Here is a 26,906-nt window from a genome sequence, read left to right as displayed (position 1 = left end):
GAAATAATGACAATTACAACAATACTGAATGAACACTTATTTTAACTTAATATAATACATCAATAAAATCAATTTAGCCTCAAATAAATAATGAAAATTTGGTTTAAATAATGCAAAAACAAAGTGTTGGAGAAGAAAGTAAAAGTGCAATATGTGCCATGTAAAAAAGCTAACGTTTAAGTTCCTTGCTCAGAACATAAGAACATATGAAAGCTGGTAGTTCCTTTTAACATGAGTCTTCAATATTCCCAGGTAAGAAGTTTTAGGCTGTAGTTATTATAGGAATTATAGGACTATTTCTCTCTATACCATTTGTATTTCATATACCTTTGACTATTGGATGTTCTTATAGGAGCTTTAGTATTGCCAGTGTAACAGTATAGCTTCCGTTCCTCTCCTCGCCCCTACCTGGGCTCGAACCAGGAACACATCGACAACAGCCACCCTCGAAGCATCGTTACCCACCGCTCCGCAAAAGCCGCGGGGGGAGCAACTAGGGGAACAACTACTCCAAGTCTCAGAGCGAGTGGCGTTTGAAACGCTATTAGCGCGCACCCCGCTAACTAGCTAGCCATTTCACATCGGTTACACCAGCCTACTCTTGAGAGTTGATAGGCTTGAAGTCATAAACAGCTCAATGCTTGAAGCATTGCGAAAAGCTGCTGGCAAAACACACGAAAGTGCTGTTTGAATGAATGCTTACGAGCCTGCTGCTGCCTACCAACGCTCAGTCAGACTGCTCTATCAAATATCAAATCATAGACTTAATTATAACATAATAACACACAGAAATACAAGCCTTTGGTAATTAATATGGTCGAATCCGGAAACGATCATTTTAAAAACAAAACATGTATTCTTTCAGTGAAATACGGAACCGTTCCGTATTTTATCTAACGGGTGGCATCCCTAAGTCTAAATATTGCTGTTACATTGCACAACCTTCAATGTTATGTCATAATTATGTAAAATTCTGGCAAATTAGCTCGCAACGAGCCAGGCGGCCCAAACTGTTGCATATACCCTGACTCTGCGTGCAATGAACGCAAGAGAAGTGACACAATTTCACCTGGTTAATATTGCCTGCTAACCTGGATTTATTTTAGCTAAATATGCAGGTTTACAAATATATACTTCTGTGTATTGATTTTAAGAAAGTAATTGATGTTTATGGTTAGGTACAGGTTAGGTACAGTCGTGCAGCGACTTTTTTTTTTTACAAATGCGCTTTTGTTAAATCATCCCGCTTTTGGCGAAGTTGGCTGTGTTTGTTAGGAAGAAATAGTCTTCACACAGTTCGCAAAGAGCCAGGCGGCCCAAACTGCTGCATATACCTTGACTCTGTTGCACAGAACGCAAGAGAAGTGACAATTGCCGTAGTTAAAATAAATTCATGTTAGCAGGCAATATTAACTAAATATGCAGGTTTAAAAATATATACTTGTGTATTGATTTTAAGAAAGGCATTGATGTTTATGGTTATGTACACATTGGAGCAACGACAGTCCTTTTTCGCGAATGCGCAACGCATCGATTGTATGCAATGCAGGACACGCTAAATAAACTAGTAATATCATCAACCATGTGTAGTTAACTAGTTATTATGATTGATTGATTGTTTTTTATAAGATAAGTTTAATGCTAGCTAGCAACATACCTTGGCTTATTACTGCATTCGCGTAACAGGCAGGCACCACGTGGAGTGCAATGAGAGGCAAGATTGAATCCCCGAGCTGAAAAGGTACAAATCTGTCGTTCTGCCCATGAACAAGGCAGTTAACCCACCGTTCCCAGGCCGTCATTGAAAATAAGAATGTGTTCTTAACTGACTTGCCTAGTTAAATAAAGGTGTAAAAAAAAAATCGTTGTCCAAAAATACCGCTTTCCGATTGTTATGAAAACTTGAAATTGGCCCTAATTAATTGGCCATTCCGATTAATCGGTTGACCTCTAGTCCCAACACCTTACCACTGCTACACCTGGCTATCAGCGGAGCAGCGAAACAGTTTATTCATTCTCATTTACTGCCCTTTAAAAAACATAGCTGTTATGGCTGACTTGCTTCAACAAATGTGGTTTCTACTGACAATTGAGATGTACAAACTATGGCATAAGCAGATAAGAGGCAATCCGTAATTTCAATTAAGACATTCATGAGCGAGCTAGGACGACTGTCATCAATATAACTATTTGTTCAGCACTTTTGAAATGTACAGCGACAGAATTCAGAACATGGGCCATTCTTACAGTGTTCTCCCTGTACACCAAGTCAGAACCGTAGGATAAATAAAGGGGGTATATAAGCATACAATTAAAGCTCTTACAATTTTAGATTATTACATTTCTCAAAAACAGGTTATAGGCTACATGTGCACCACCAAGTCAGAACAGTAGGTGAAAATTAAGAGGTGAAAATAGACCAAATTATTATGGTGAGGCACATGGGCTACTAACAGCTTACTACACAACATACACTTATGTATATACTGTAGCTAAGAAAGTAATACTGTCTCATTGGCATATTACATAATTTATGCAGCAGCATACAAGACATTTTTGGACTCACCTTGTGCTGTGCTCACTTGGAACAGGAAGGCAGCACGGTGGTCCTTCGTGGGCAAATTTTATCATCAAAGTCTGCCATTCTTTGGATTTATGGTGCTTTCAAGACAACTTGGAACTCTGTAAAAAAAGAGGTTGAATCATGATGCCATCAGTGATCTTCAGTCGTAGTTCTAGAAAGAGGCCAGAGTTCCTGATTTACAATTTCGAGTTGAAAATGTATTGTCCCAGTCGTAGCTCGTTTTTCCCAATTTTCCAGTTGTCTTGAACTTACAGTTAGCCATTGATTCCTTCCAAACCACTCATTGTTGAACTTGCAATTTCCAACTTGTTGCGTAATGTTTATGTCCAATGGCCAATGAGCACCGATACGTTTAATCTATAATATCTCTTAATTATTTATCTTCATATGACAAAGATTAAAAAGGATTTGCCAGTAGATTTTCGACTTGATTCATGATGATGACTGCTAGCTAAGATTTTGAAAGTATGATGTTGACATGATCAGTCCAATCAAAGTTACTGTAGATATAACGAGATTGATGTCATTTTATCTGTGGCCGATGACCTTGAGCCTTCTTGGATGGGCAGCACCCAATGAGCTAACATTTTCGAAGTCTACCCTTAGACTTGGAGGTGACGTAGTGTCTCCATGAGTGACAGAACACTGAGCCAATCACAGCGTAACGCTCCATATTTTCTGCTGGCTTGCCCCACCACCACAGAATACACTGAGCTAGGCTGAAACACCTGCATTTTGGAGTTCTCTTACTCAAGAAAACAAAAAAGAGACCATGTTTGTATGCCGCTTTATTAACTCAATGATATATATGTTTTACATTGTTTGCAAACTGATATGTGACAGGTATTAATGCCGAAATAACATGCAAAACAGGCAAGCCCAAAAAGAGAGCGAGAGAGAATGGTGGAGTGTGCTTGCCTTGAAGCACTGAACATCATGACGTGAATTGGAATGTGTTTATGCTATTACTAGCATTATAACGTCACTGAATTACAGAATTATACTCTATAAATTAGGAATATTTTTGGAACTAAAAATAACATTATTAAACGGTTCTCAAGATTTGAAAATATCCATTCTGTTCCGGAACACTAACGATCACTTTCGTTCTTTTTTGGTTTTCGGTTCGGTTCCCTGAACCGGTTCCAACCACTGATTCCCATTCAAGTCACATTTTCTGATCTGTTGATCTTCCACCATCTTTGTGCTACTATTTGAAAGTTAAAATGTCTATTGTTTCCCCATTTTAGTACATATATCAGCCAAAACATGACACCCACCCTGTCTCAACCGAAGGCGGGCACAACACAAACACCTCAGATTATGTAAAATAAGGTCTAAGCTACAACATATGGGAAAAAGAAAAAAGATAATTAACATTAAATGTTAAAAAATGACAATTTTTTACAAATTTTTATATACGAACTTATAAAATAGTTGGACAACCCTTTTGAAAGCATTTAAATGATCAAACTCAGCCGTGTATCTTTTCCAGTGATGAAGATATGGATGTCTCATGGTAGGGTCAGTGGTGTAAAGTACTGAAGTAAAAATACTTGAAAGTATTACTTAAGTAGTTTTTGGGGGTATCTGTACTTTACTATTCATGTTTTTTACAACTTTTACTTTTACTTCGCTACATTCCTAAATAAAATAATGTACTTTTTACTACACACATTGTCTATGAAACCCAAAAGTACTTGTTATTTTTTGAATGCACTTATCAAAGTCAAATTGGTCAAATTGGTCAAATTCATGCACTTATCTGGCTATCCGTAAATTTAAAAAACAAGAAAATAATGCCATCTGGTTTGCTTAATATAAGGATTATGAAATTATTTATACTTTTACTTTCAATTACTTAAGTATATTTTAGCAGTTACATTTATTTTTGATACTTAAGTATATTTTATACCAAATATTATTTAGATTTTTACTTTTACTTTTACAATTTCCTATTAAGGTATCTTTATTTTTACTCAAGTATGACCATTGGGTACTTTTTCCACCACTGGGTAGGGTGGGTATGCAAAATGGGTCAACTTTGAGCACCTCTATCTCCTAAATGTTCAAAAAGTTATTTTCTGTCCACTTCTACCATGGGCAAATGCATATAGAAAGTTTTGTTAAAAAAGTGATTGACATCAAATGGAATGACCCTCATGTTTTCTTTCTCTACTGTTGAGTCATTGTTCTATCACTGTTTGTGGTTTTAAGTTATTTGTGCTGCAATAGATAGAAACAGTAATGGGGTCTTTTTGTAAGCACTAAATCCGCCATGGTTCGAGCATTTTTGTAGAAGTTTTGTATAAATGCTGTTTTGTTCTATGAGATCATCAGCTAGTGTAACTTCTTGTGAATTTTGGCTTCATAATTAACAATGGTCATGTTAACTGACAGCTATTATCTCATATAACAAAACATATAAGATCTCCTAAGCCTGTGTTACCCTCAGACCTTATTTTCTGTGTTTATTCCAGAACCCTATTCTTTCGCCATTCATTTTTCCCATAGGGATGCCTGAACGAACCAGAGGTAGCTCATTTCCGTGATTAAGAACTACAAGCTGGCGAGCTCTATAGAGCCTTCTTCTTATGAGTGGAATCCTAATTTCAGATATTTCAGATTGGACTCGAGCTAAAATCATCCATTGGCCTCGACTGAAGATATGTCTGAACATTTGAGTTGCGGGTGCACATCTCAATATTGGTTTTGTGTTGTAAATATGTAGTGGTGTTTTTTGTGTGATGTGCCTTGTGTTTGGACCCCAGAAAGATTAGCTTATGGGGTCCATAATAATAATAATAATAATAATAATAATTTTAAAAAGTCAGGATTCAATTCATCCCCTATGCACCTCAAACTCAACTCTGGACCTCGAAGCCAGTTCCACTGCATTTTTAAAATGGTTCCCCTCTAATCAGGGACTGATTTAGACCTGGGACACCAGGTGTGCACAATTAATTGTCAGGTAGAACAGAAAACCAACAGGCTCTAGACCTAGACCGGGGCGGCAGGGTAGCCTAGTGGTTAGAGCGTTGGACTAGTAACCGGAAGGTTGTGAGTTCAAACCCCCGAGCTGACAAGGTACAAATCTGTCGTTCTGCCCCTGAACAGGCAGTTAACCCACTGTTCCCAGGCCGTCATTGAAAATAAGAATGTGTTCTTAACTGACTTGCCTGGTTAAATAAAGGTAAAATAAAAAAATAAAAAAAAATAATAGGGTAAGAGTTGAATACCCCTGCATGCTATCACATTTGCCTTAGAACTGTGATATTAATTGTTTTCTTTTTCTCTTTGTTCAGGTCCCGACCTTGTGAAGACATAGTTGAAAGCACCATGCAGCACATGGATGTGAACCAACAGTAACATACAGTGAGGTGAAACTGAGGAGAAGAAGATCAGTATGGCAGTCTTTAATAAGCTTGATAATGTGGAAGACCTCTATGAGATTGGAGAAGTACTTGGGAGGTAAGGATGGTCATTATAAAGGTATTCTTGTATGAGGCTGTTGAGGTGAGGAAGTTATTATAACTCTGAATTCAGTTGCTTTTCAAGGTCAATTTTGCATATGCTGTCTTGTTGCATAGGTCAATGTTAACAAAAATTCAACCTATGCAATTGAAATAATAAAGAAATGGACCGAATTGTGAATAGAAAGAAACTACTCATTTCTGAGTCTTGTTGCTTTTCAACATCACAAATGACATTGCAGAACAGCTACATAAATAAATCTGTGTTGTGTTCAGGAGGAACATATTTTTATTGGATAGACTCAGGTAGTACCTACCCATTTCAAGATGTTTCCAAGCAAGTAAATAAATTGTTGCACTTTGTCGCCGCCCCAGTGGCCACTTTGGGCAGGTGCGGGAGGTGCGCGAGCGGGCCACGGGGGCTCGCTGGGCTGGGAAGTTCCTGAAGATTAGGAAGTGCGCCAGCAGCCGGCTGGGCATGGAGAGGAAGAGCGTGGAACGGGAGGTGGAGGTCCTGCAGGCCCTGCAGCATCCCAACATCATGGCCCTTAAGGATGTGTTTGAGAGCCGGGCCGAGGTGGTGCTGGTGCTGGAGCTGTGAGTGGAGGGAGGGGAGGAAGGAGAAAACAATACTATTTGAACCCAGGCCGTACATGCAGGGCAAGTCATTGATTCCATGAAGTGGCTGAATTATGTAGTAGAGTTAAGTTCTAACACTTCTCTCCATGTATTTTCCTCCTTCCTCTTTCAGTATTAGTGGAGGAGAGCTGTTTGACTTCATTGCTGAGAAGGAGAACCTGACAGAGAGCGAAGCCATCGAGTTCATGAAGCAGATACTGCTGGGTGTGGGCTTTATGCACAGCAAACAAATAGGCCATTTTGACCTAAAGGTAAATTATGCTAGTGTGTTGATTTGACATATCTTTAGTTTGTTACTCACTCTATATGACATTTAGAAATCCAGTGCCGCAATAGTCTGTGGTAGTGATTTACATCTAACCTCTTACCTCCCCAATAATACTGCTAATGTAGTAGTGCATGTAAATAGTAACACATCAAAGCCTGTCCATTTATTGAATCCTAGGCTTTTAGGCATAAGTACTTGAAGTGAAAAGAGCATATCTGTATTCATCCATCCCAAAACCACATCAGACAAACATGCTGATACTGTTACTTATTAGCAGAAATGTCCATGCCGCACGCTTACCGCACATGGTCGTGTTTGTATCCACAGGTGCCACTAAACAGAGTGTGCCTGTTCACTAGTGTTGATGAACATGCTGTTTGCGTGCCGGTCGGTCAGAGCGCGGTCCGCATGCAATTGACCATTATGGTCAGATTGACCTCATTTTGCATGTAACATGTTTACTTCCCTTCCCCAATCAGCCGGAAAACATCATGCTGTCAGCCAAGATGGCCCCAAACACTGACATTAAGATCATCGACTTTGGGCTGGCCCACCGCTTCCAGCCAGGGGAGGAGTACAAGTGCATGAGTGGCACCCCCCAGTATATTCGTGAGTAGTACAGTAATTTCATATGAGTTAGGCCCAGTTTAAAAACGATGTAAATGCATCCATCCTCATCCTTTGCTGTGAAGCACTTACTGACATGACTGGATTCTTGAGTACTGGATTCTTGAAACCCATTGCTTTCGTTATATCCAATTGTCCCACCACTGATTGACGGAGGGAGGGAGGAAGGATACTTTAGAAAAAGACTAGGACAGACTGTAAGCTAGGTTCAGGACGATTTCTGCCACCATGGTGCATCAGTCAGAATGAGAATCAGGAGATGGAACCAGAATCCAGGTTTAGGGGTATTTATTAAACAAAGTTCAAACACAGGAACGAACAGAGGCATATGGGGGAGTGTTTTGGAACAGAGGTAGGGCTTGTGCTTTAGGATGTGGCTTGTAAGGCCTTGGAGATAGGATTGGATGTAAGTGGTCTGGAAGGGAGATTCAAAAGGGAAACATTAGGAACAGAACATAAAGCTGCTGACGTGACAAAGTAGAGCCAGGTGACTTATAGGGAATGAGCTTAACATATAACTACAAACTAAGGAGGCGGCCAGGACTCAACACAAAAGGGCCATTAGCATAGCAGGGATATAAAGGATATAACATAACAAGTTCAGGCAGCATAATATACATGGTTAACATTTCTCCTACAATACAAGGCACTTACTTAATCATATCAAGCACAATGGCAGGATGGAGCCACCTCGTGGCATCACCAAGCAAACTATTCTAGTGTGTAGGAAGGAGCATGCCACTTAAATAGAACCTGAAAGGGGTTGAAAAAGACAAAAGTGGCGTGATTTAGGCGTGGAAACAGATGTGATGGAAAGGGATGCGGTCTAGGGTAATTGGAGACAATTAGAAGACTGTAGGAGTGGCATGACCCTTCACAACAGATGCATTATTAAATAATTGGAACAGGCCCTTTGTAATGCAGTCCCTACTGTGTTCTGTGGAAGTTAGCGCGTATTTCCAGGTCCAGGGTTTTCCACGGAGGCAGCGAAAGAAGTGCAGTGTCATGATCTGGGTTGATGGTGTTATGATAAACTAGGGGGGTTGCAAGTCCAGTTGAAACAGGAAGTGATTTGGAGGATGTAGGATAGTCGCTATTTCAGTGATAACTGAATCGGATGGTTCCGACCTAGAATATGTGGACGTCTATAAGTACCTAGGTGTCTGGCTAGACTGCAAACTCTCCTTCCAGACTCATATCAAACATCTCCAATCGAAAATCAAATCAAGAGTCGGCTTTCTATTCCGCAACAAAGCCTCCTTCACTCAAGCCGCCAAGCTTACCCTAGTAAAACTGACTATCCTACCGATCCTTGACTTCGGCGATGTCATCTACAAAATGGCTTCCAACACTCTACTCAGCAAACTGGATGCAGTCTATCACAGTGCCATCCGTTTTGTCACTAAAGCACCTTATACTACCCACCACTGCGACTTGTATGCTCTAGTCGGCTGGCCCTCGCTACATATTCGTCGCCAGACCCACTGGCTCCAGGTCATCTACAAGTCTATGCTAGGTAAAGCTCCGCCTTATCTCAGCTCACTGGTCACGATGGCAACACCCATCCGTAGCACGCGCTCCAGCAGGTGTATCTCACTGATCATCCCTAAAGCCAACACCTCATTTGGCCGCCTTTCGTTCCAGTACTCTGCTGCCTGTGACTGGAACGAATTGCAAAAATCGCTGAAGTTGGAGACTTTTATCTCCCTCACCAACTTCAAACATCAGCTATCTGAGCAGCTAACCGATCGCTGCAGCTGTACATAGTCTATTGGTAAATAGCCCACCCTTTTCACCTACCTCATCCCCGTACTGTTTCTATTTATTTACTTTTCTGCTCTTTTGCACACCAATATCTCTACCTGTACATGACCATCTGATCTTTTATCACTCCAGTGTTAATCTGCAAAATTGTAATTATTTGCCTACCTCCTCATGCCTTTTGCACACATTGTATATAGACCCCCCCTTCGTTTTCTACTGTGTTATTGACTTGTTAATTGTTTACTCCATGTGTAACTCTTTGTTGTATGCTCACACTGCTATGCTTTATCTTGGCCAGGTCGCAGTTGCAAATGAGAACTTGTTCTCAACTAGCCTACCTGGTTAAATAAAGGTGAAATAAAAAAAAAAAAAAAAAAAAACACCCCCAACCCAGATAATTTAAGAAACCTCTTATCAATATAATAATTATATTCTACATATATTTAAAATCTGCATATTTAGTACAACAGTATATCATAAAGCAAAAATGCATAACAAAAGCAAAAATATCTTTAAAATCCTATTAGATTTTGAAACATCAGGTAGTTCGCCCCAAGACAAAGAGCTGTTGTCAAACACTAGCTGCTTCAACACAGATTTGGCCAGCATGATAAGGTTGGCATGGTTACAAAGCTCTTCCTGTTTGGAATTCAAATGTGTTTTCCCACCAGTAGCAGCTACAGTACTTTGGAGGAAGTTATCTCAAAGCCACTGGAGTTGTTTGACTTGTAGAAACAATCTATTCATGTTTTTCTGATGAATGCAGTGTTCATTTTGCATTCTTAAAAATGTGAAATTGTTCCTTTAGGCAGTGTGAAGTCTGACAGGCCTTCTGGGCTTGTCATAAATGCTGCTACATGCATAGACAAGTTTCTCCGATTGCTTTATTGGCATGAAATACAATTTGTAGATATTGACAAAGCAGTAGAGCGGTACAGCATTTCAGATACAAGGAGAAGGGGATACCTAGTCAGTTGCACAACTGAATGAATTCCACCTCATTTAACCCACCCCCTCTGAATCAGAGTGGTGCAGGGGGCTGCCTTAATTGATGTCATCAGCACCCAGGGAGCAGTTGTTGTTGTTGGGGGTTAACTGCCTCTCTCTCTCTCTCTCTCTCTCTCTCTCTCTCTCAGCCCCTGAAGTGATCAACTACGAACCTCTGAGCACAGCTGTCGACATGTGGTGAGTGTCTGTACTGCCCCCTCTTCCATATACAGACACCTAAAATGACCCCCTTCCATCTTGATGAATAAGCCCCTGGGATGCGTTTGGACATGTCTAGGCACGCTTTCCCTAAACAGTGTGACTGTTTCTGGTTGAATGCATTAGGTACACCCTATGTGTTCAGACACTGTATAACAATCTGATTCTCTAGTGAATTTTGACTAAAACAAATCAAATACGGTGTTTTTTTACACAGAAATGAACTGGTCGGAGTCTAAAGGGTTGGATTTGATTGTAGTACAGTAGAATATGAGTGTACCCAGACGCGCTCCAGCACAATGTTAATAAATGGTGCTCAAAATTGAGGGACTTAAAAAAAGAGCAATTCTTACCCCAGGACACTTCACATTGTGACTATCCCCGAAAAGCAAAGGAGCATTCAGATGGCTGTGTTTATCTTTGATGTTTATTTTAGGGACAAACAGACTAGCTTATGTTTTCAATGTGTCATGCCTCTCCACCAGAACCTTAAACAGGAAACTGCCAGAGATAGCTGATTATAGTACTTTTAGAAATACAAAAGCAAGCATTATAAAACTACTCACCACAACAGCTCTAATGTCTACATCCTTTGGAATAAAGTTATGATAATGATATAATAACTGAGTCTAATAACTGAGTCTATCTAGGCCTCTGTGAGAAAAATAACAACAACAACGTTTTTTCTTTGTTTGTGTTTGCCCCTATAGGAGCATCGGAGTGATCACCTACATACTGTAAGTTGGGGGAGAAAAGGGGGGTGCTACTGTATGTTTGGATTCACACATATGCCCAATTCCAAATCAACCCTTGCCCTACCATAACCCTTCTTTTTTTTTGTGGTGGGGGGTGGGGGTAGATAAGCGTTAATATTGCAGATAGATTGTGGCTTCCATTAATGTAATTGTCTGCATCATTTCCAATCCCCCATATATTGTGTGTATATGTAAACTCTGCAAAAAAAGAAACGGACCATTTTCAGGACCCTGTCTTTCAAAGATAATTTGTAAAAATCCAAATAACTTCACAGATCTTCATTGTAAAGGATTTAAACACTGTTTCCCATGCTTGTTCAATTGACCATAAACAGTTAATGAACATGCACCTGTGGAACGGTCGTTAAGACACTAACAGCTTACAGACAGTAGGCAGTGAAGGCCACAGTTATGAAAACTTAGGACACTAAAGAGGCCTTTCTACTGACTCTGAAAAACACCAAAAGAAAGATGCCCGGGGTCCCTGCTCATCTGCGTGAACGTGCCATAGGCATGCTGCAAGGAGGTATGAGGACTGCAGATGTGGCCAGGGCAATAAATTGCAATGTCCGTAATGTGAGCCGCCTAAGACAGCGCTACAGGGAGACAGGATGGACAGCTGATCATCCTCGCAGTGGCAGACCATGTGTAACAACACCTGCACAGGATCGGTACATCCGAACATCACACCTGCGGGACAGGTACAGGATGGCAACAACAACTATTTTCAAGTAAGGCAGGTCCTAACCAGACATCACCAGCAACAACGTTGCCTATGGGCACAAACCCACCGTCGCTGGACCAGACAGGACTGTCAAAAAGTGCTCTTCACTGACGAGTTGCGGTTTTGTCTCACCAAATCAAATCAAATCAAATTTGATTTGTCACATACACATGGTTAGCAGATGTTAATGCGAGTGTAGCGAAATGCTTGTGCTTATAGTTCCGACAATGCAGTAATAACCAACGAGTAATCTAGCTAACAATTCCAAAACTACTACCTTATACACACAAGTGTAAAGGGATAAAGAATATGTACATAAAGATATATGAATGAGTCATCGTACAGAGCGGCATAGGCAAGATGCAGTAGATGGTATCGAGTACAGTATATACATATGAGATGAGTATGTAAACAAAGTGGCATAGTTAAAGCGGCTAGTGATACATGTATTACATAAAGATGCAGTAGATGATATAGAGTACAGTATATACGTATACATATGACATAAATAATGTAGGGTATGTAAACATTATATTAAGTAGCATTGTTTTAAGTGGCTAGTGATATATTTTACATCAATTCCCATCAATAAAGTGGCTGGAGTTGAGTCAGTGTGTTGGCAGCAGCCACTCAATGTTAGTGGTGGCTGTTTAACAGTCTGATGGCCTTGAGATAGAAGCTGTTTTTCAGTCTCTCTGTCCCAGCTTTGATGCACCTGTACTGACCTCGCCTTCTGGATGATAGTGGGGTGAACAGGCAGTTGCTCGGGTGGTTGTTGTCCTTGATGATCTTTATGGCCTTCCTGTGACATCGGGTGGTGTAGGTGTCCTGGAGGGCAGGTAGTTTGCCCCCGGTGATGCGTTGTGCAGACCTCACTACCCTCTGGAGAGCCTTACGGTTGTGGGCGGAGCAGTTGCCGTACCAGGCGGTGATACAGCCCGACAGGATGCTCTCGATTATGCATCTGTAGAAGTTTGTGAGTGCTTTTGGTGACAAGCCGAATTTCTTCAGCCTCCTGAGGTTGAAGAAGCGCTGCTGCGCCTTCTTCACGATGCTGTCTGTGTGGGTGGACCAATTCCCCACACAGGGGTGATGGTCGGATTTGCATTTATCGACGAAGGAATGAGCGTTACACCGAGGCCTGGAGCGAGATCGATTTGGAGGTGGAGGGTCTGGGACAGTGTGTCACAGCATGCACTGCAGTACTTAATGCAGCTGGTGGCCACACCAGATATTGACTGTTACTTTGGATTTTGACCCCCCTTTGTTCAGGGACACATTATTCCATTTATGTTAGTCACATGTCTGTGGAACTTGTTCAGTTCATGTCTCAGTTGTTGAATCCTGTTATGTTCATACAAATATTTACACACGTTAAGTTTGCTGAAAATAAACGCAGTTGACAGTGAGAAGGACGTTTCTTTTTTTGCTGAGTTTATATAATTTTGTCTTTCTTTATTATTTTCTCTTAACTACCACTCCTCCCCTAATTGGATTAAACTAATGGACAACAACACTTAGTCTTCCACTTCTAGCTTATACATACTATATACATTTTACGGACACAGTGTATTTTACAATAGCTATCTTTTGTTTGTTTTTAGTCCCATCCTTCAGCTACCCTCAACCCCTCCCATCCATCTCTGAACACCATCCAGTATTGATTTCTGTTTGCCATATATATTTCAACTATGCTGTGATGTTTCACAAAAGGTCTGAACCTTTCTATTTTCATTGTTTCAACAGATGATCTTTAATTTACAAACATTTTTGCTATAAGATTTATTATATTATTTATTGATCGATTGACTATGACTTTTCAAATCACCCAGCATTGCTATTTGCAGAGTTAATCAGATAGGTATTAACAATGTGGCAATAGTGCCATCTTCCTCTCTGTTGACTTGGAATTGGGCAATAGTAACAGCAACCTTCTTTCCTCTGACTCCCCTTTATTTTTCCAGACTGAGTGGTATGTCCCCGTTCCAAGGGGACAAGGACGAGGAGACGCTGAGGAACATCATAGCTCTGAACTATAAGTTTGACGACCACCACTTCAGCATGACCAGCGCCATGGCCAAAGACTTCATCCAGAAGCTCTTAGTGAAAGATCAGAAGTAAATATTTCATTGGTCATGGGTAATTTGGCCAATTATGATGTCAAGACAAATATGGAAAATGACTGGAATAGTGAAAGCATCACTTCTTTTGTGACTTTGCACCTATTGTAAATGGATGGATACTAGGTTTTTTTTTAGCCACTATACTTTCTTTTCAGCCTCTATTGATAGAATAGGAACTGTGTATTGTATGAATAGATCACCCTTTGTCTAACGTTCTGTGGTTACTTGTCTGTCTCTCTGTGGTTACTTGTCTGTCTCTGTGTAAGTGAGAGAATGACAGCTGAGAATGACAACTTTCTATTTCAGACGCTATTGATAGAATATGAACTCGCGTATCAAATTAATAGATTACCTTTTGTCTGACCGCCTGTGGTGTCTGTGTGCACTGATCTTATCGTCTCTCTGTCTGTCTGTCTATGTGTAGTGAAAGAATTACAGCTGAGGAGTGTCTACAGCACCCCTGGATCAAGGTGAGAGTCAGCAGCACAAGGCTTTGCTCCTTACAAACGGTTTAATATGGAAATGATAAACGCTGACATTCTGTACATTACCTTAGAAATAATGGACGAGGCAGAGCAGAGGTAAAGTACAGAACGTTGGCGTTTATCCCGCTGATACTACAGCTGCCAAAGAAAACAATAGGATAAGCACATATTTGGGGCGGTAGGGTAGCCTAGTGCTTAGCGCATTGGACTAGTAACCGAGAGGTTGCAAGTTCATATCCCCGAGCTGACAAGGTACAAATCTGTCGTTCTGCCCCTGAACAGGCAGTTAACCCACTGTTCCTAGGCCGTCATTGAAAGTAAGAATTTGTTCTTAACTGACTTGCCTAGTTAAATAAATGTACCGGTAGAAAGACACGCGACCCAGTCGTTCGTTCTTATCCAACGGCTCACAGTCACGACCTCTGCAGTAGCTGTTTTCTATTGACATTCATTTGGATGCATCCATAATGCCCGATTTTGCCTGGCATATATAGCTAGAAAAGTTTGCCCTCGTCAGGACACGCAACACTGTTAATTACGATGAGATCGCATTGCATATCAAACACTAGGCAAGAAGTTAGCTAAATTGTTTGTTGCTAGCAAACCTGCCAATATGACAAGCAAATTAAAATATATCAGTTGCTGAAAACAGCTGGTCAAACTATAAACGTGGGAGTATTTGACAGCATAGCGCCATTTGCGTCATGACTGCAACAGTAGGAACAGAGTAATTAATTTATCACTCACCATGTTACATCAGATGCTCAAAAAAAGATCCCTGCAAAAATAAATCAATGGTAGCTATTTTTTTCCTCGTTGGAACTGCGTTTGCGTGGTTGTTGGATTAGGTTTCTGTAACTTTGTAGCAAGTACAGTTTGCATGTGTTGGCGCTTATTGCTTCACGAATGCAAGGTGTCCCGATATCTTTTCCAACTGTCCCGTTATCTGGTTTTAATGTCCATTCTAGAATGCCCTTCTAATCAATCAGAAATGTGTATTCAGAAAGGCTGTGGTATAATGCACGTTTAATATGTGTATTTGTTTTTAATCTCTACATTGATTAATTGTATCTCCTTCACTTATTATCTATCCCTCTCTTTTAGCCTCTGACACGGAAACAGGTGGCCAACAGGAATCGCTCCTCCATCAACATGAAGAACTTTAAGAAGTTCAATGCCAAGAGGAAATGGAAGGTGAGTAGGATATATGGCCAATTTATATCATATAATTTTATGCCATATCACATATTGTTATGACACTGAATGAAGCTCAAATATTGAAAATGTGCATGTGTTTTATTAAAAGAGATAATGAAAACAAACTGAGGTCATTGCTACACAGTCGATGCTTGTCTTCTGGAGAGCTAAATTAACAAATAGGACATGAATGTGAGGCGGAAACGTTTTGTTCGAATGGCCATTTTCAAGTGTACTCCCTAAGGGGCTAACCAGCTTTCAAAATAATAGTTTGCGAATTTTGTTAAAAGGCGTCAAAATAGTTTGGTAGGCTGATAAATATTTCAGGCTGAGGTTTGGTCAAAAGCTGCAAAATATTTCAAAGGCCTGCTAAATATTTCGGTCTACTCAATATTTCTGCTAGTGAAATATTTCATGCTGTTAAGTTTTGTGAAAAGCTGCAAAATATTTGAAACACCTGCAAAATATTTCAAAGACCATCAAAATATTTTTGCCAGTGATATTTGTTTAAATGAACAGCACTGGCTAGTTAGAAGCGCTAACAACTTAGTTAAGACGTTAGCAGCGCTAACTAGTTATGTCATTAGCAGCGCCATCTATTTAGCTACGTAGTTAGCAGCGGTAACAAGTTAGCTACGACGTTAGCAGCGCTAGTTATGACCATAGCAGCACTATATAGTTAGCTACGTCGTTACTGAGTGCTAATAATATTGGGGGGTGGGGGGAGTTGTCATGTCCGCAGAAGAGTGGGGGCAAGGGAGGGGGGGTTGAGGGTAATATAAGTAATATGTATATCACCAAAGAAAAAGCAGAAATAGGATTTTTTGAAATAACTCAATTAAAAGCCCCAGAAGAAGACTCATAGGGATCCAAGTCCTGTATATCGCCCTGCTATGGTGTAATGTAGATTGTAAAGTTGAAAGAACTTTGATTGCCTTCAATGGTTAAAGCATTCATGAATTAAAAACCTGTTTTACAAAAGCTTGACTCAAACTTGGGGAAAATTCAGTGGAAGTGAGAAGAACCAGACAAACTGAATCCCTAATAACATGAGAGGGGTTTCGCATCTTCTGGGGTTTTAATGGAGGGACATTTTCTTATCCTATTTCCTCTTCTTTGGTGATACAAGGACTAGCACACTCCATGGCAGAATTTGAAATCTCAGCCGGTGTCTTTGAAACTTCTTGGACTTCTTGGTGACTGTATGTACAGTGCATTCGGAAAGTATTCAGACCCCTTGACTTTTTCCCAAATTTTGTTACATTACAGCCTTATTTTAAAATGGAAGTGTTAAAGTGCCCCCCCCCCCCCCCCCCCCCATCAGTCTACACACAATACCCCATATTGACAAAGCAAAAACAGGTTTTGAAATTTTAGCAAATTTATTACAAGTAAAACATGTAACTGTGATATTTAAGTAAGTATTGAAACCCTTTACTCAGTACTTTGTACTCAGCAAACTTGGCACACCTGTATTGGGAGTTTTTCCCATTCTCTGCAGATCCTCTCAATCTCGGTCAGGTTTGATGGGAAGCGTCGCTGCACAGCTTTTTCAGGTCTCTCCAGAGATGTTAGATCGGGTTCAAGTCTGGGCTCTGACTGGGCCACTCAAGGACATCCAGAGACTTGTGCCGAAACCACTCCTGTGTTGTCTTGGCTGTGTGCTTAGGGTTGTTGTACTGTTGGAAGGTGAACCTCACCCCAGTCTGAGGTCCTGAGTGCTCTGGAGCAGGTTTTCATCAAGGATCTCTCTGTACTTTGCTCCGTTTAGCTTTCCCTCGATGCTGACCTGTCCCATGGTCCCTGTCGCTGGAAAAACATCTCCACAGCATGATGCTGCCACCACCATGCTTCACCTTAGGGATGGTGCCAGTTTTCCTCCAGACGGGACGCTTGGCATTCAGGCCAAATAGTTCAATCTTGGTTTCATCAGACCAGAGAATATTGTTTCTCATGGTCTGAGAGTCCTTTAGGTTTCTTTTGGCAAACTCCAAGCGGGCTGTCATGTGTTTTTTACTGAGGAGGGGCTTCTGTCTGGCCACTCTACCATAAAGGCCTGATTGGTGGAGTGCTGCAGAGAAGGTTGTCCCCAGTCAGAGGCTGGCACTAAGATAGCATTGAATGAGCTGTATTCCGCCATAAGCAAACAAGAAAACGCTCACTCAGAGGCGGCACTCCTAGTAGCCGGGGACTTTAATGCAGAGAAACTTAAATCAGTTTTACCTATCTTCTATTAGCATGTTAAATGTGCAACCAGAGAGAAAATAACTCTGGACCACCTATACTCCACACACAGAAATGCATACAAAGCTCTCTCGCACTCCATTTGGCAAATCTGATTTCATCCTCCTGATTCCTGCGTACAAGCAAAAATTAAAGCAGGAAGCACCAGTAACAAGATCAATAAAAAAGTGATCAGATGAAGCAGATGCTAAGCTACAGGACTGTTTTGCTAGCACAGACTGGAATGTGTGGCATCAAATGGCATTGAGGAGTACACCACATCTGTCATTGGCTTCATCAATAAGTGCATCGATGACGTCGTCCCAACAGTGATCGTACGTACATACCAGAAGCCATGGCTTACACGGAGTATCCGCACTGAGCTAAAGGCTAGAGCTGCCACTTTCAAGGAGTGGGACTCTAACCCGGAACCATCAAACAGGAAAAGTGTTAATACATGACTAAGATCGAGTCATACTACACCGGCTCTGATGCTCGTGTGGCAGGGCCTGTAGACCATTACAGACTACAAAGGGAAGCACAGACGAGCTGCCCAGTGACACAAGCCTACCGGACGAGCTAAACTACTTCTATGCTCGCTTCGAGGCAAATAACACTAAAACAGGCATGAGAGCACCAGCTGTACTGGAAGACTATGTGGTCACGCTCTTCGCAGCCAATGTGAGTAAAAACTTTAAACAGGTCAACATTCACAAAGCCGCAGGGCCAGACAGATTGCCAGGATGTGTACTGCAAGTATGCGCTGACCAACTAGCAAGTGTCTTCACTGACATTTTCAACCTCTCCCTGTCCGAGTCTGTAATACCAACATGTTTTAAGCAGACCACCATAGTGCCTGTGCCCAAGAACACTAAGGTAACCTGCCTAAATGGGGCAGCAGGTAGCCTAGTGGTTAGTGTGTTGGACTAGTAACTGAATGGTTAGAAGATCTAATCCCGAACCGACAAGGTAAAAATCTGTTGTTCTGCCCCTGAACAAGGCAGTTAACTCACTGTTCCTAGGCTGTCATTGAAAATAAGAACATGTTCTTAACTGACTTGCCTAGTTCAATAAAAGTAAAATTAAAAATGACTACCGACCCGTAGCTCTCACGTCTGTAGCCATGAAGTGCTTTGAAAGGCTGGTCATGGCTCACATCAACACCATCATCCCAGAAACCCTAGACCCACTCGAATTTGCATACTTCCCCAACAGATCCACAGATGATGCAGTCTCTATTGCACTCCACACTGCCCTTTCCCACCTGGACAAAAGCAACACCTATATGAGAATACTATTCATTGACGACAGCTCAGCATTCAACACGATAGTGCCCTCAAAGCTCATTAATAAGCTAAGGACCCTGGGACTAAACACCACGCTCTGCAACTGGATCCTGTAGTTCCTGATGGGCTGTCCCCAGGTGGTAAGGGTAGGTAACAACACATCCACCACACTGATCCTCAACACAGGGGCCCCTCAGGGGGGCGTCCTCAGCCCCCTCCTGTACTCCCTGTTCACTCATGACTGCACGGCCAGGCACGACTCCAACAACACCATTAAATTAGCCGATAACACAACAGTGGTAGGCCTGATCACCAACAACGAGACAGCCTATAGGGAGGAGGTCAGAGACCTGGCTGTGTGGTGCCAGGACAACCTCTCCCTCAACATGATCGAGACAAATGAGATGCTTGTGGACTACAGGAAAAAGAGGACCGAGTACGCCCCCAAGCTCATCGACGGGGCTGCAGTGGAGCAGGTTGAGAGCTTCAATTTCCTTGGTGTCCACATCACCAACAAACTAACATGGTCCAAGCACACCATGACAGTCCTGAAGTGGCACGACATAACCTATTCCCCCTCAGGAGACTGAAAAGATTTGGCATGGGTCCTCAGATCCTCAAAATGTTCTATAGCTGCACCATCAAGAGCACTGGTTGCATCACTGCCTGGTATGGCAACTGCTCGGCCTCCGACCGCCAGGCACTACAGAGGGTAGTGCGAACGGCCCAGTATATCACTGGGGCCAAGCTTCCTGCCTTCCAGGACCTCAAAGACTCCAGCCACCCTAGTCATAGACTGTTCTCCATGCTACCACACGGCAAGTGGTACCGGAGCACCAAGTTTAGGTCCAAGAGGCTTCTAAACAACTTCTTCTCCCAAGCCTTAAGACTCCTGAACATCTAGTCAAATATCTACCCAGATTATTCGCATTGCCCCCCCTCCCCTCTCCACACCACTGCCACTCTTTGTGTATAGTCACTTTAATTAAGCACTTCACTGTAAGGTCTACACCTGTTGTATTTGGCGCATGTGACTAATAAAATTTGATTTGATTTGATAATTGCCTTGTTTGCTCTATAACCTGTTAGATCAGATGCCTTGCAGCGTGATATATAGTCATAAGGCTGAGACAATAAGAAGACAGTGGCAGAATAAATTAATCACAAAACCAGAGTGCAACATCTGTCTGGTGAAGTCCACAAAGCATATTAGATGTAACAAACAGTTACATGGCATACAGCATGGTCAACCAAGTTAATGTTACCGACATTTTCAGACTACTAAACAACTATTGACTTAGAACACCAGAGAGTTACCGCAAGTCGCAAAAAGAAAACAGCAGCTGCCGCCACTATTCCAGCACCATATCAAATCAAACTTTATTTGCCACATGCGCCGAATACAGCAAGTGTAGACTTTACCGTGAAATGATTACTTACAAACTCTTAACCAACAGTGCAGTTCCAGAACTTCAACATTTTCAACAGCATCACATCATCTATGCTTAAGTCTAATACAGTGACAAGTAAAAGATTCAAAAACAAGTTGTTGTTTTTTTTTGGGGGGGGGGGGGAGTCTGGCTTCCCTTGGCATCCATGCCACTGAATTTCACCATACCAGGGTGACATCCAAGACTTGGATCCCCAATCACATGACGTTGGTTAGGGCTTCTTACTTTTCTTCTTCTTTTTTACCCACTTTTTTCTCCCCAATTTCGTGGTATCCAATTGGTAGTAGTTACAGTCTTGTCTCATCGCTGCAACTCCCGTACGGACTCAGGAGAGGCGAAGGTCGAGAGCCATGCGTCCTCCGAAACACAACCCAACCAAGCCGCACTGCTTCTTGACACAATGCCCATCCTACCCGGAAGCCAGCCGCACCAATGTGTTGGAGGAAACACTGTACACCTTTAATGGAGGGACCTTTTCTTATATTCGCAGCCTGAAATATTTCGCTGGCAGAAATACTGAGCAGACCGAAATATTGAACAGGCCTTGTTCAATATCCTTGCTCTGCAAGGAGTAATGATAGCCTACCAAGGTGCACCTGTGTAATGATCATACTGTTTAATCAGCTTCTTGATATTCCACACCTTTCAGGTGGATTGATTATCTTGGCAAAAGAGAAATGCTAACTAACAGGGATGTAAAACAAATGTGTGCAAATAATTTGATAGAAATAAGATAAACACAGATAAAAATACATCTTATGGAACAGCGGGGACTGTGAAGCAACACAAACATAGGCACAGACACATGCATACACACACATGATAACATACGCACTATACACACACATACATGTATGGATTTTGTGTTGTAGTTATGCGGTAGTACCAAGGCAGCAGCTACACTTCCTGGGGTCAGGCAAATTAAGGCAGTTAAACAATTTTTTAAACATTACAATACATTCATAACAGATTTCACAACACAAGTGTGTGCCCTCAGGACCCTACTCCACTACCACATATCTACAATACAAAATCCATACATGTATGTGTGTGTATAGTGCGTATTTCATCATGTCTGTGTATGTATGTGTCTGTGCCTATGTTTGTGTTGCTTCACAGTCCCGGCTGTTCCATAATATGTTTTTTATTTTTTCAAATTTTATTTCACCTTTATTTAAGCAGGTAGGCTGAGAACATGCTCTCATTTACAACTGTGACCTGGCCAAGATAAATCAAAGCAGTGCGACAAAAACAACAACACAGAGTTACACATGGGATAAACAAACGTACAGTCAATAACACAATAGAAAAATATAGATACAATGTGTGCAAATGTAGTAAGATTAGGGAGGTAAGGCAATAAATAGGCCATAGTGGCAAAATAATTACAATTTAGCATTAACACTGGAGTGATAGATGTGCAGATGATGATGTGCAAGTAGAGATACTGGGGTGCAAAAGAGCAAAACTAAATAACAATATGGGGATGAGGTACTTGGGTGGGCTATTTACAGATGGGCTGTGTACATTGGAGAAGTGTGTACTTCATGGATGAATCCGGTTTCAACTGTACCGGTAGATGGCAGATGTTGATGTCAACGTTGTTAACAGAGTGCCCTATGGTGGCGGTGGGGCTATGGTATTGGTAGGCATAAGCTACGGACCACGAACACAATTGCATTTTATTGATGGCAATTTGAATGCACAGAGATACTGTGATGAGATCCTGTGGTCCATTGTTGTGCCATTAATCTGCTGCCATCTCGTCATATTTCAGCATTATAATGCACGGCCCCATGTCGCAAGGATCTGTAGACAATATCGGGAAGCTGGAAATGTCCCAGTTCTTCCATGGCTTGTATACTCACCAGACATGCCACCCATTGAGCATGTTTGGGATGCTCTGGATCGACGTGTAAGGCCGTGTGTTCCGGTTCCCACCAATATCCAGCAACTTCGCACAGCCATTGAAGAGGTGTGGGACAACATTCCACATGCCACAATCAACAGCCTGACCAACTCTATGCGAAGGAGATGTGTCGCTCTGCATGAGGCAAATGGTGGCCACACCAGATACTGACTGGTTTTCTGATCCACGCCCCTACCTTTTTTTTACAGTATCTGTGACCAACAGATGCATATCTGTATTCCCATTCATGTGAAATCCAGAGATTGGGGTCTAATTTATTTATTTCAATTGGTTAGAGTGTTGGGCCAGTAACCAAAAGGTTTCTGGATCGAATCCCCGAGCTGACAAGGTAAAAATCTGTCATTCTGCCCCTGAGCAAGTCAGTTCACCCCGGGCGCCGAAGACGTGGATGTCAGTTAAGGCAGCCCCCAGCACCTCTCTGATTCAGAGGGGTTGGGTTAAATGCGGAAGACACATTTCAGTTTAATATTTTCAGTTGGACAACTGACTAGGTATCCCCCTTTCCCCAATTGACTGATTTCATTATATGAACTATAACTCTGTAAAATCTTTGAAATGGTTGCATGTTGCATTTATTTTTCTTCAGTGTACCTTGAGAAGCAGGGTGTATACATCGTAGTGTCAAATAACACGGCCTTTTTCTGTCTATAATATCTGACTCTTATGTTCCCGTCCCCTCGACATCCTCCTCCTTTCTTTATCTTTTCATATCTCCTTTCCTCTGCTTTCTTTCAAGCTTGTTTTCTTTCTCTCTCTAGATGTCATATAACATGGTATGGGTGTGCAACCGGCTGCATCGACTGAAGATGCTATGTAAGACTAGTGCACTGGTGGACGAGGAACTGGTGAGTAAGGCAGCCATGACAGTTTAACTAAGAGTTACACTTGAACGAAACCCATTACATTATTTTAATAAAGAGTGCCCCCTATTTTAACCTCTATTGCTAAAAATGCAATTAATAGCAAAATATTTCCAGGCTTTGAAAACACAGGTAATATACCCTACTGTATCATTAACTCATGGCTTATCATCCAGGCTTTGCTAATCTATTTTAATGTGTTGGGTGATATCATCAGAAGTTGAAATGCAGGCCAAATATTTGAGTAGAATGAGTGAGGAAAATCACATAAATAAATAAAAAGGGAGGGGGAAGTAGAAAACATTGCAAAGAACTTGACTGTATTCAAATACAAGCAATGTTGTACATGCACCATAGTTGCTGGAACCATTCTGGAAAGAACAATGTAAAAGAAAATAACCGAGCCAGCACACTATGATTTGTGTCTGCCCTATAGTGTGAGTCAGGTAAAAGAGAACTAACCTACTATATCTCTCCTCGTCATCAGAGACAGTGTGAGAGTGACCAGGAGGACACGGAGACCAAGCCATCATCTCTCATTCGCCGGCGACTCAGCAGCAGTTCATAGACTCGACCATCAGGTGGGAGTGCTGCATCAAGCTGCAGTGCATACTTCCCGTAACAGTGACCCAACCAAGCCTACAGTATTTGCCCTCCCCCTTTACCAGACCTCGAGGGAGACCAAGACACAGGCTGACACAAGCGCTGGGCACACAAGAAGGAATTTTCAGGCTCTATGTCCCTACATGAGACTTTTCCCTGATGAAGTGGAATGGAATCTACAGAACAATTGTTGCCTATCAAACTATTTCCCGAAAGGCCAGTCAAGGCTTAGTTTTAGGCTCAATGCACTTCAGGTGGATTGAAAGTGGTGGAGGTAGTTCTACTAAGAGCACAAATACAAGTGTGTGATGGCTTCTGTGAGTGAGAAGTCATATAATACGGCTCTCGATGGGGTAAAACACAAGAAAACCCAGCATGACTTGTTTTTCGAGCTTTGCTCAGTATTTCTGTGGTTTATTGCATGTTTTATGGTGCTTTTGCAGTTGTAAAGGTCAACTGATAGCAGGCGGTGACAATATTGTTCTTATGGTGAAGTTACTGATTTGGGGATGTACAGTATTGGATTGCACCATGTAGGGTGTTTAAACCTAAGGCATATCTGTATATCTAGTATTTTTCCCCTAAAGGGTGGATGGAAATTGAACGGAAACCTCAGAATTTAGTAGGTTTTAGTCTTCCAAATGTGTTTTTGACTATTTTACTAAGCTTCCATTACATTGCCAAATATGAATATATTATGTTATATACAGTATAATACAATTATACAATATAATGCTATACAATATCTATATCGTAGTGTCCTAAACATGATTACCAAGTGTTCTCGTATTGTACATGCATGATGGACAAATGTTTCAAGATAACTAACCGGTATAAATGGCACAGCAAATCAACTTTTAACGGTTCTACTCATAGAAATAGGATGAAGAAGGAATTCCAGTTCTGTGTTTCTACTAATTCAATACTGACTTCCTGCATACAGTGAATACTCTGAACACTCCATGCTCTACTGAACCAGTAGCATTACTGACATGATCATACAGTAATGCCTGACAAATAATGTGACATGTTGGTCGATTAATTGTATTTTTGTGAGAACTGTTTTTGTTTTCTGTTTCTCAAAGAAGTTTCAGAATGTACATGTTTTTGTTTTATTTTATCATAACCTTTATCATAATACCTAACGACTGTCCGTGTTAAGTGTGGTTCTTTTAAATAAAATAACATTGTTGTCAACAGGTTTTGTGAATACATTTTGGAATCATCCCCCTTGCAAACTTTTCAAATCATAGGGAATGGAAAAATAGTGCAGGCCATTCTTTTTAATCATCTCTTAATTAATGTTCTTGGACCAGAGCTTTTCACCTCTGCACTAGTTTACCTCTGCAATGTGTCATTGGTGTTCTGACTGCTGTTATTATTAAGTAGCATCCATCCCCCCCCAAAAAGTGTTTTGGTAAATAGGAGCGTGACGATTGTGTAATAACCCAGTATTGAAGCTGTACACTATTTTGAGGATTTTTCCATTAAAATAGATTAATTTGTTTATTAAAAAACGACCTATCTGATGAGCGCAGATTGGGCTTCCAACCGGTTCCCTACAGTCTTGTCGCCCTCTGCAGGAGCAAACCATAAAGCACAGAAACGCATACATGGATTGGGTCATCAATGATTTGATGTGAGATTAACAAGACAGAAATAAACTAGTTAATTGATACCCTAATGTGGTCCATTATACATTTGAAAGTTGATATAATAAATAGTCTCATGAAATGCCTAGGCTTATACTAAAGTAGTCTAGGCCTACAGGAATACACTTCTGTGAGCGATAAAGCATTTTGGAATAGAATTTGAATCTGGGCTACTATGAAAGAGTCGACAAAAAAACAAAACATGAACAATATAACAACATTTCAAGGTGCACAACATGTGATGTTCACTTAATCATATCAATCGGTAATCAAGCAGTAAATTGAAATACAAATAAAGTAGCATTTGTTTTATTTATTGATTTAGCAAAATTCCAAAAGCGTTCTCTTTTTTAATTACGCAATGATGTGTAATACACTCGTCGAATAAAAGGTGCGTTAGTGCGTTTGAGTCGAGAGGAGGGAGTTACGGTTCTTGTTTGAAAGCCAAGGGGCAACACAAAAAGAAAGTCTTTGGCAACACTCCTGAGACGGGACAACAAGCAAATAACAGTAGATTTCGTGTAAGCATTCGACCTGCCAAACGTTTGGCAGTATTCTCAAGAATCAGTCGAGTTGTTGTTTTGAAGCAAGTTTCCTTTTGGACCGCTTGGAATAGGTTTCTTTTCTCTGGAACTATTGGTTCCTCGCGCAGAAGCGGATTGGTTCAAACCCAAGAAGAAAGGTAAAAACCGCCGACAGAACTTCTTATTCAAAATATCAATACGAAAAACGTTTATACGCCCCTAAAGTATTTGATCAACTAAAGCAGTAGTGTTTCGTGGAGTCAGATGCGAGCATCTTCCATCAAAAACTTTAATTCGTCTAATTTTATTACCATTTGCGTTGGTATAACCAAAGTCTTCATGACCACATTGTGGCGTTATTATCTTACATACAATTATACTGTAGCCTAATTATTACATTGTATGCAATATACTACCACATGCTTTCCTCTCAATTTAGAGGTCTATAAAATGGCAATGTTTTAACCATTCAGAGCAAACCGTGCAGGTGGTTTACACTTAAGTGAAATATCTCCAAACTTACAGGCAGACT

General features: G+C 41.2%; 2 protein-coding genes across 8 annotated transcripts in view; both read left to right on the top strand.

Annotated features, from left to right (window-relative positions):
- LOC109907417 (death-associated protein kinase 3) overlaps window positions 1-25,397 on the top strand; it is a 43,563-nt gene extending 18,166 nt beyond the window's left edge. For 3 of the 4 annotated variants that reach the window (XM_031793522.1, XM_020505367.2, XM_020505366.2), the window contains exons 2-12: window positions 5,890-6,055; window positions 6,433-6,654; window positions 6,809-6,947; window positions 7,444-7,573; window positions 10,492-10,540; window positions 11,272-11,298; window positions 14,005-14,157; window positions 14,588-14,633; window positions 15,753-15,842; window positions 23,494-23,580; window positions 24,083-25,397. In XM_031793522.1, the coding sequence (XP_031649382.1) occupies window positions 5,991-6,055; window positions 6,433-6,654; window positions 6,809-6,947; window positions 7,444-7,573; window positions 10,492-10,540; window positions 11,272-11,298; window positions 14,005-14,157; window positions 14,588-14,633; window positions 15,753-15,842; window positions 23,494-23,580; window positions 24,083-24,163 (1,089 nt within the window). In that variant the 5' untranslated portion in view covers window positions 5,890-5,990 and the 3' untranslated portion in view covers window positions 24,164-25,397. The other variant, XM_031793523.1, reaches the window with a different exon arrangement.
- Window positions 25,398-26,279: 882 nt separating this feature from the next.
- Window positions 26,280-26,906, top strand: part of LOC109907414 (rho guanine nucleotide exchange factor 2) — an 86,240-nt gene continuing 85,613 nt past the window's right edge. For 2 of the 4 annotated variants that reach the window (XM_031793518.1, XM_031793517.1), the window contains exon 1: window positions 26,283-26,532. The gene's annotated coding sequence lies outside the window, so the exon portion shown is untranslated. Of the gene's footprint in view, window positions 26,533-26,906 lie in introns of all 4 variants that reach the window. The other 2 variants (XM_031793516.1, XM_031793515.1) reach the window with 2 other exon arrangements.

This window comes from Oncorhynchus kisutch, linkage group LG17 (genome assembly GCF_002021735.2).
Source record: "Oncorhynchus kisutch isolate 150728-3 linkage group LG17, Okis_V2, whole genome shotgun sequence".
NCBI lineage: Eukaryota > Metazoa > Chordata > Actinopteri > Salmoniformes > Salmonidae > Oncorhynchus > Oncorhynchus kisutch.
The sequence above is the reverse complement of the archived record's forward strand: the minus strand, read 5'-3'. Positions and strand labels throughout refer to the sequence as shown.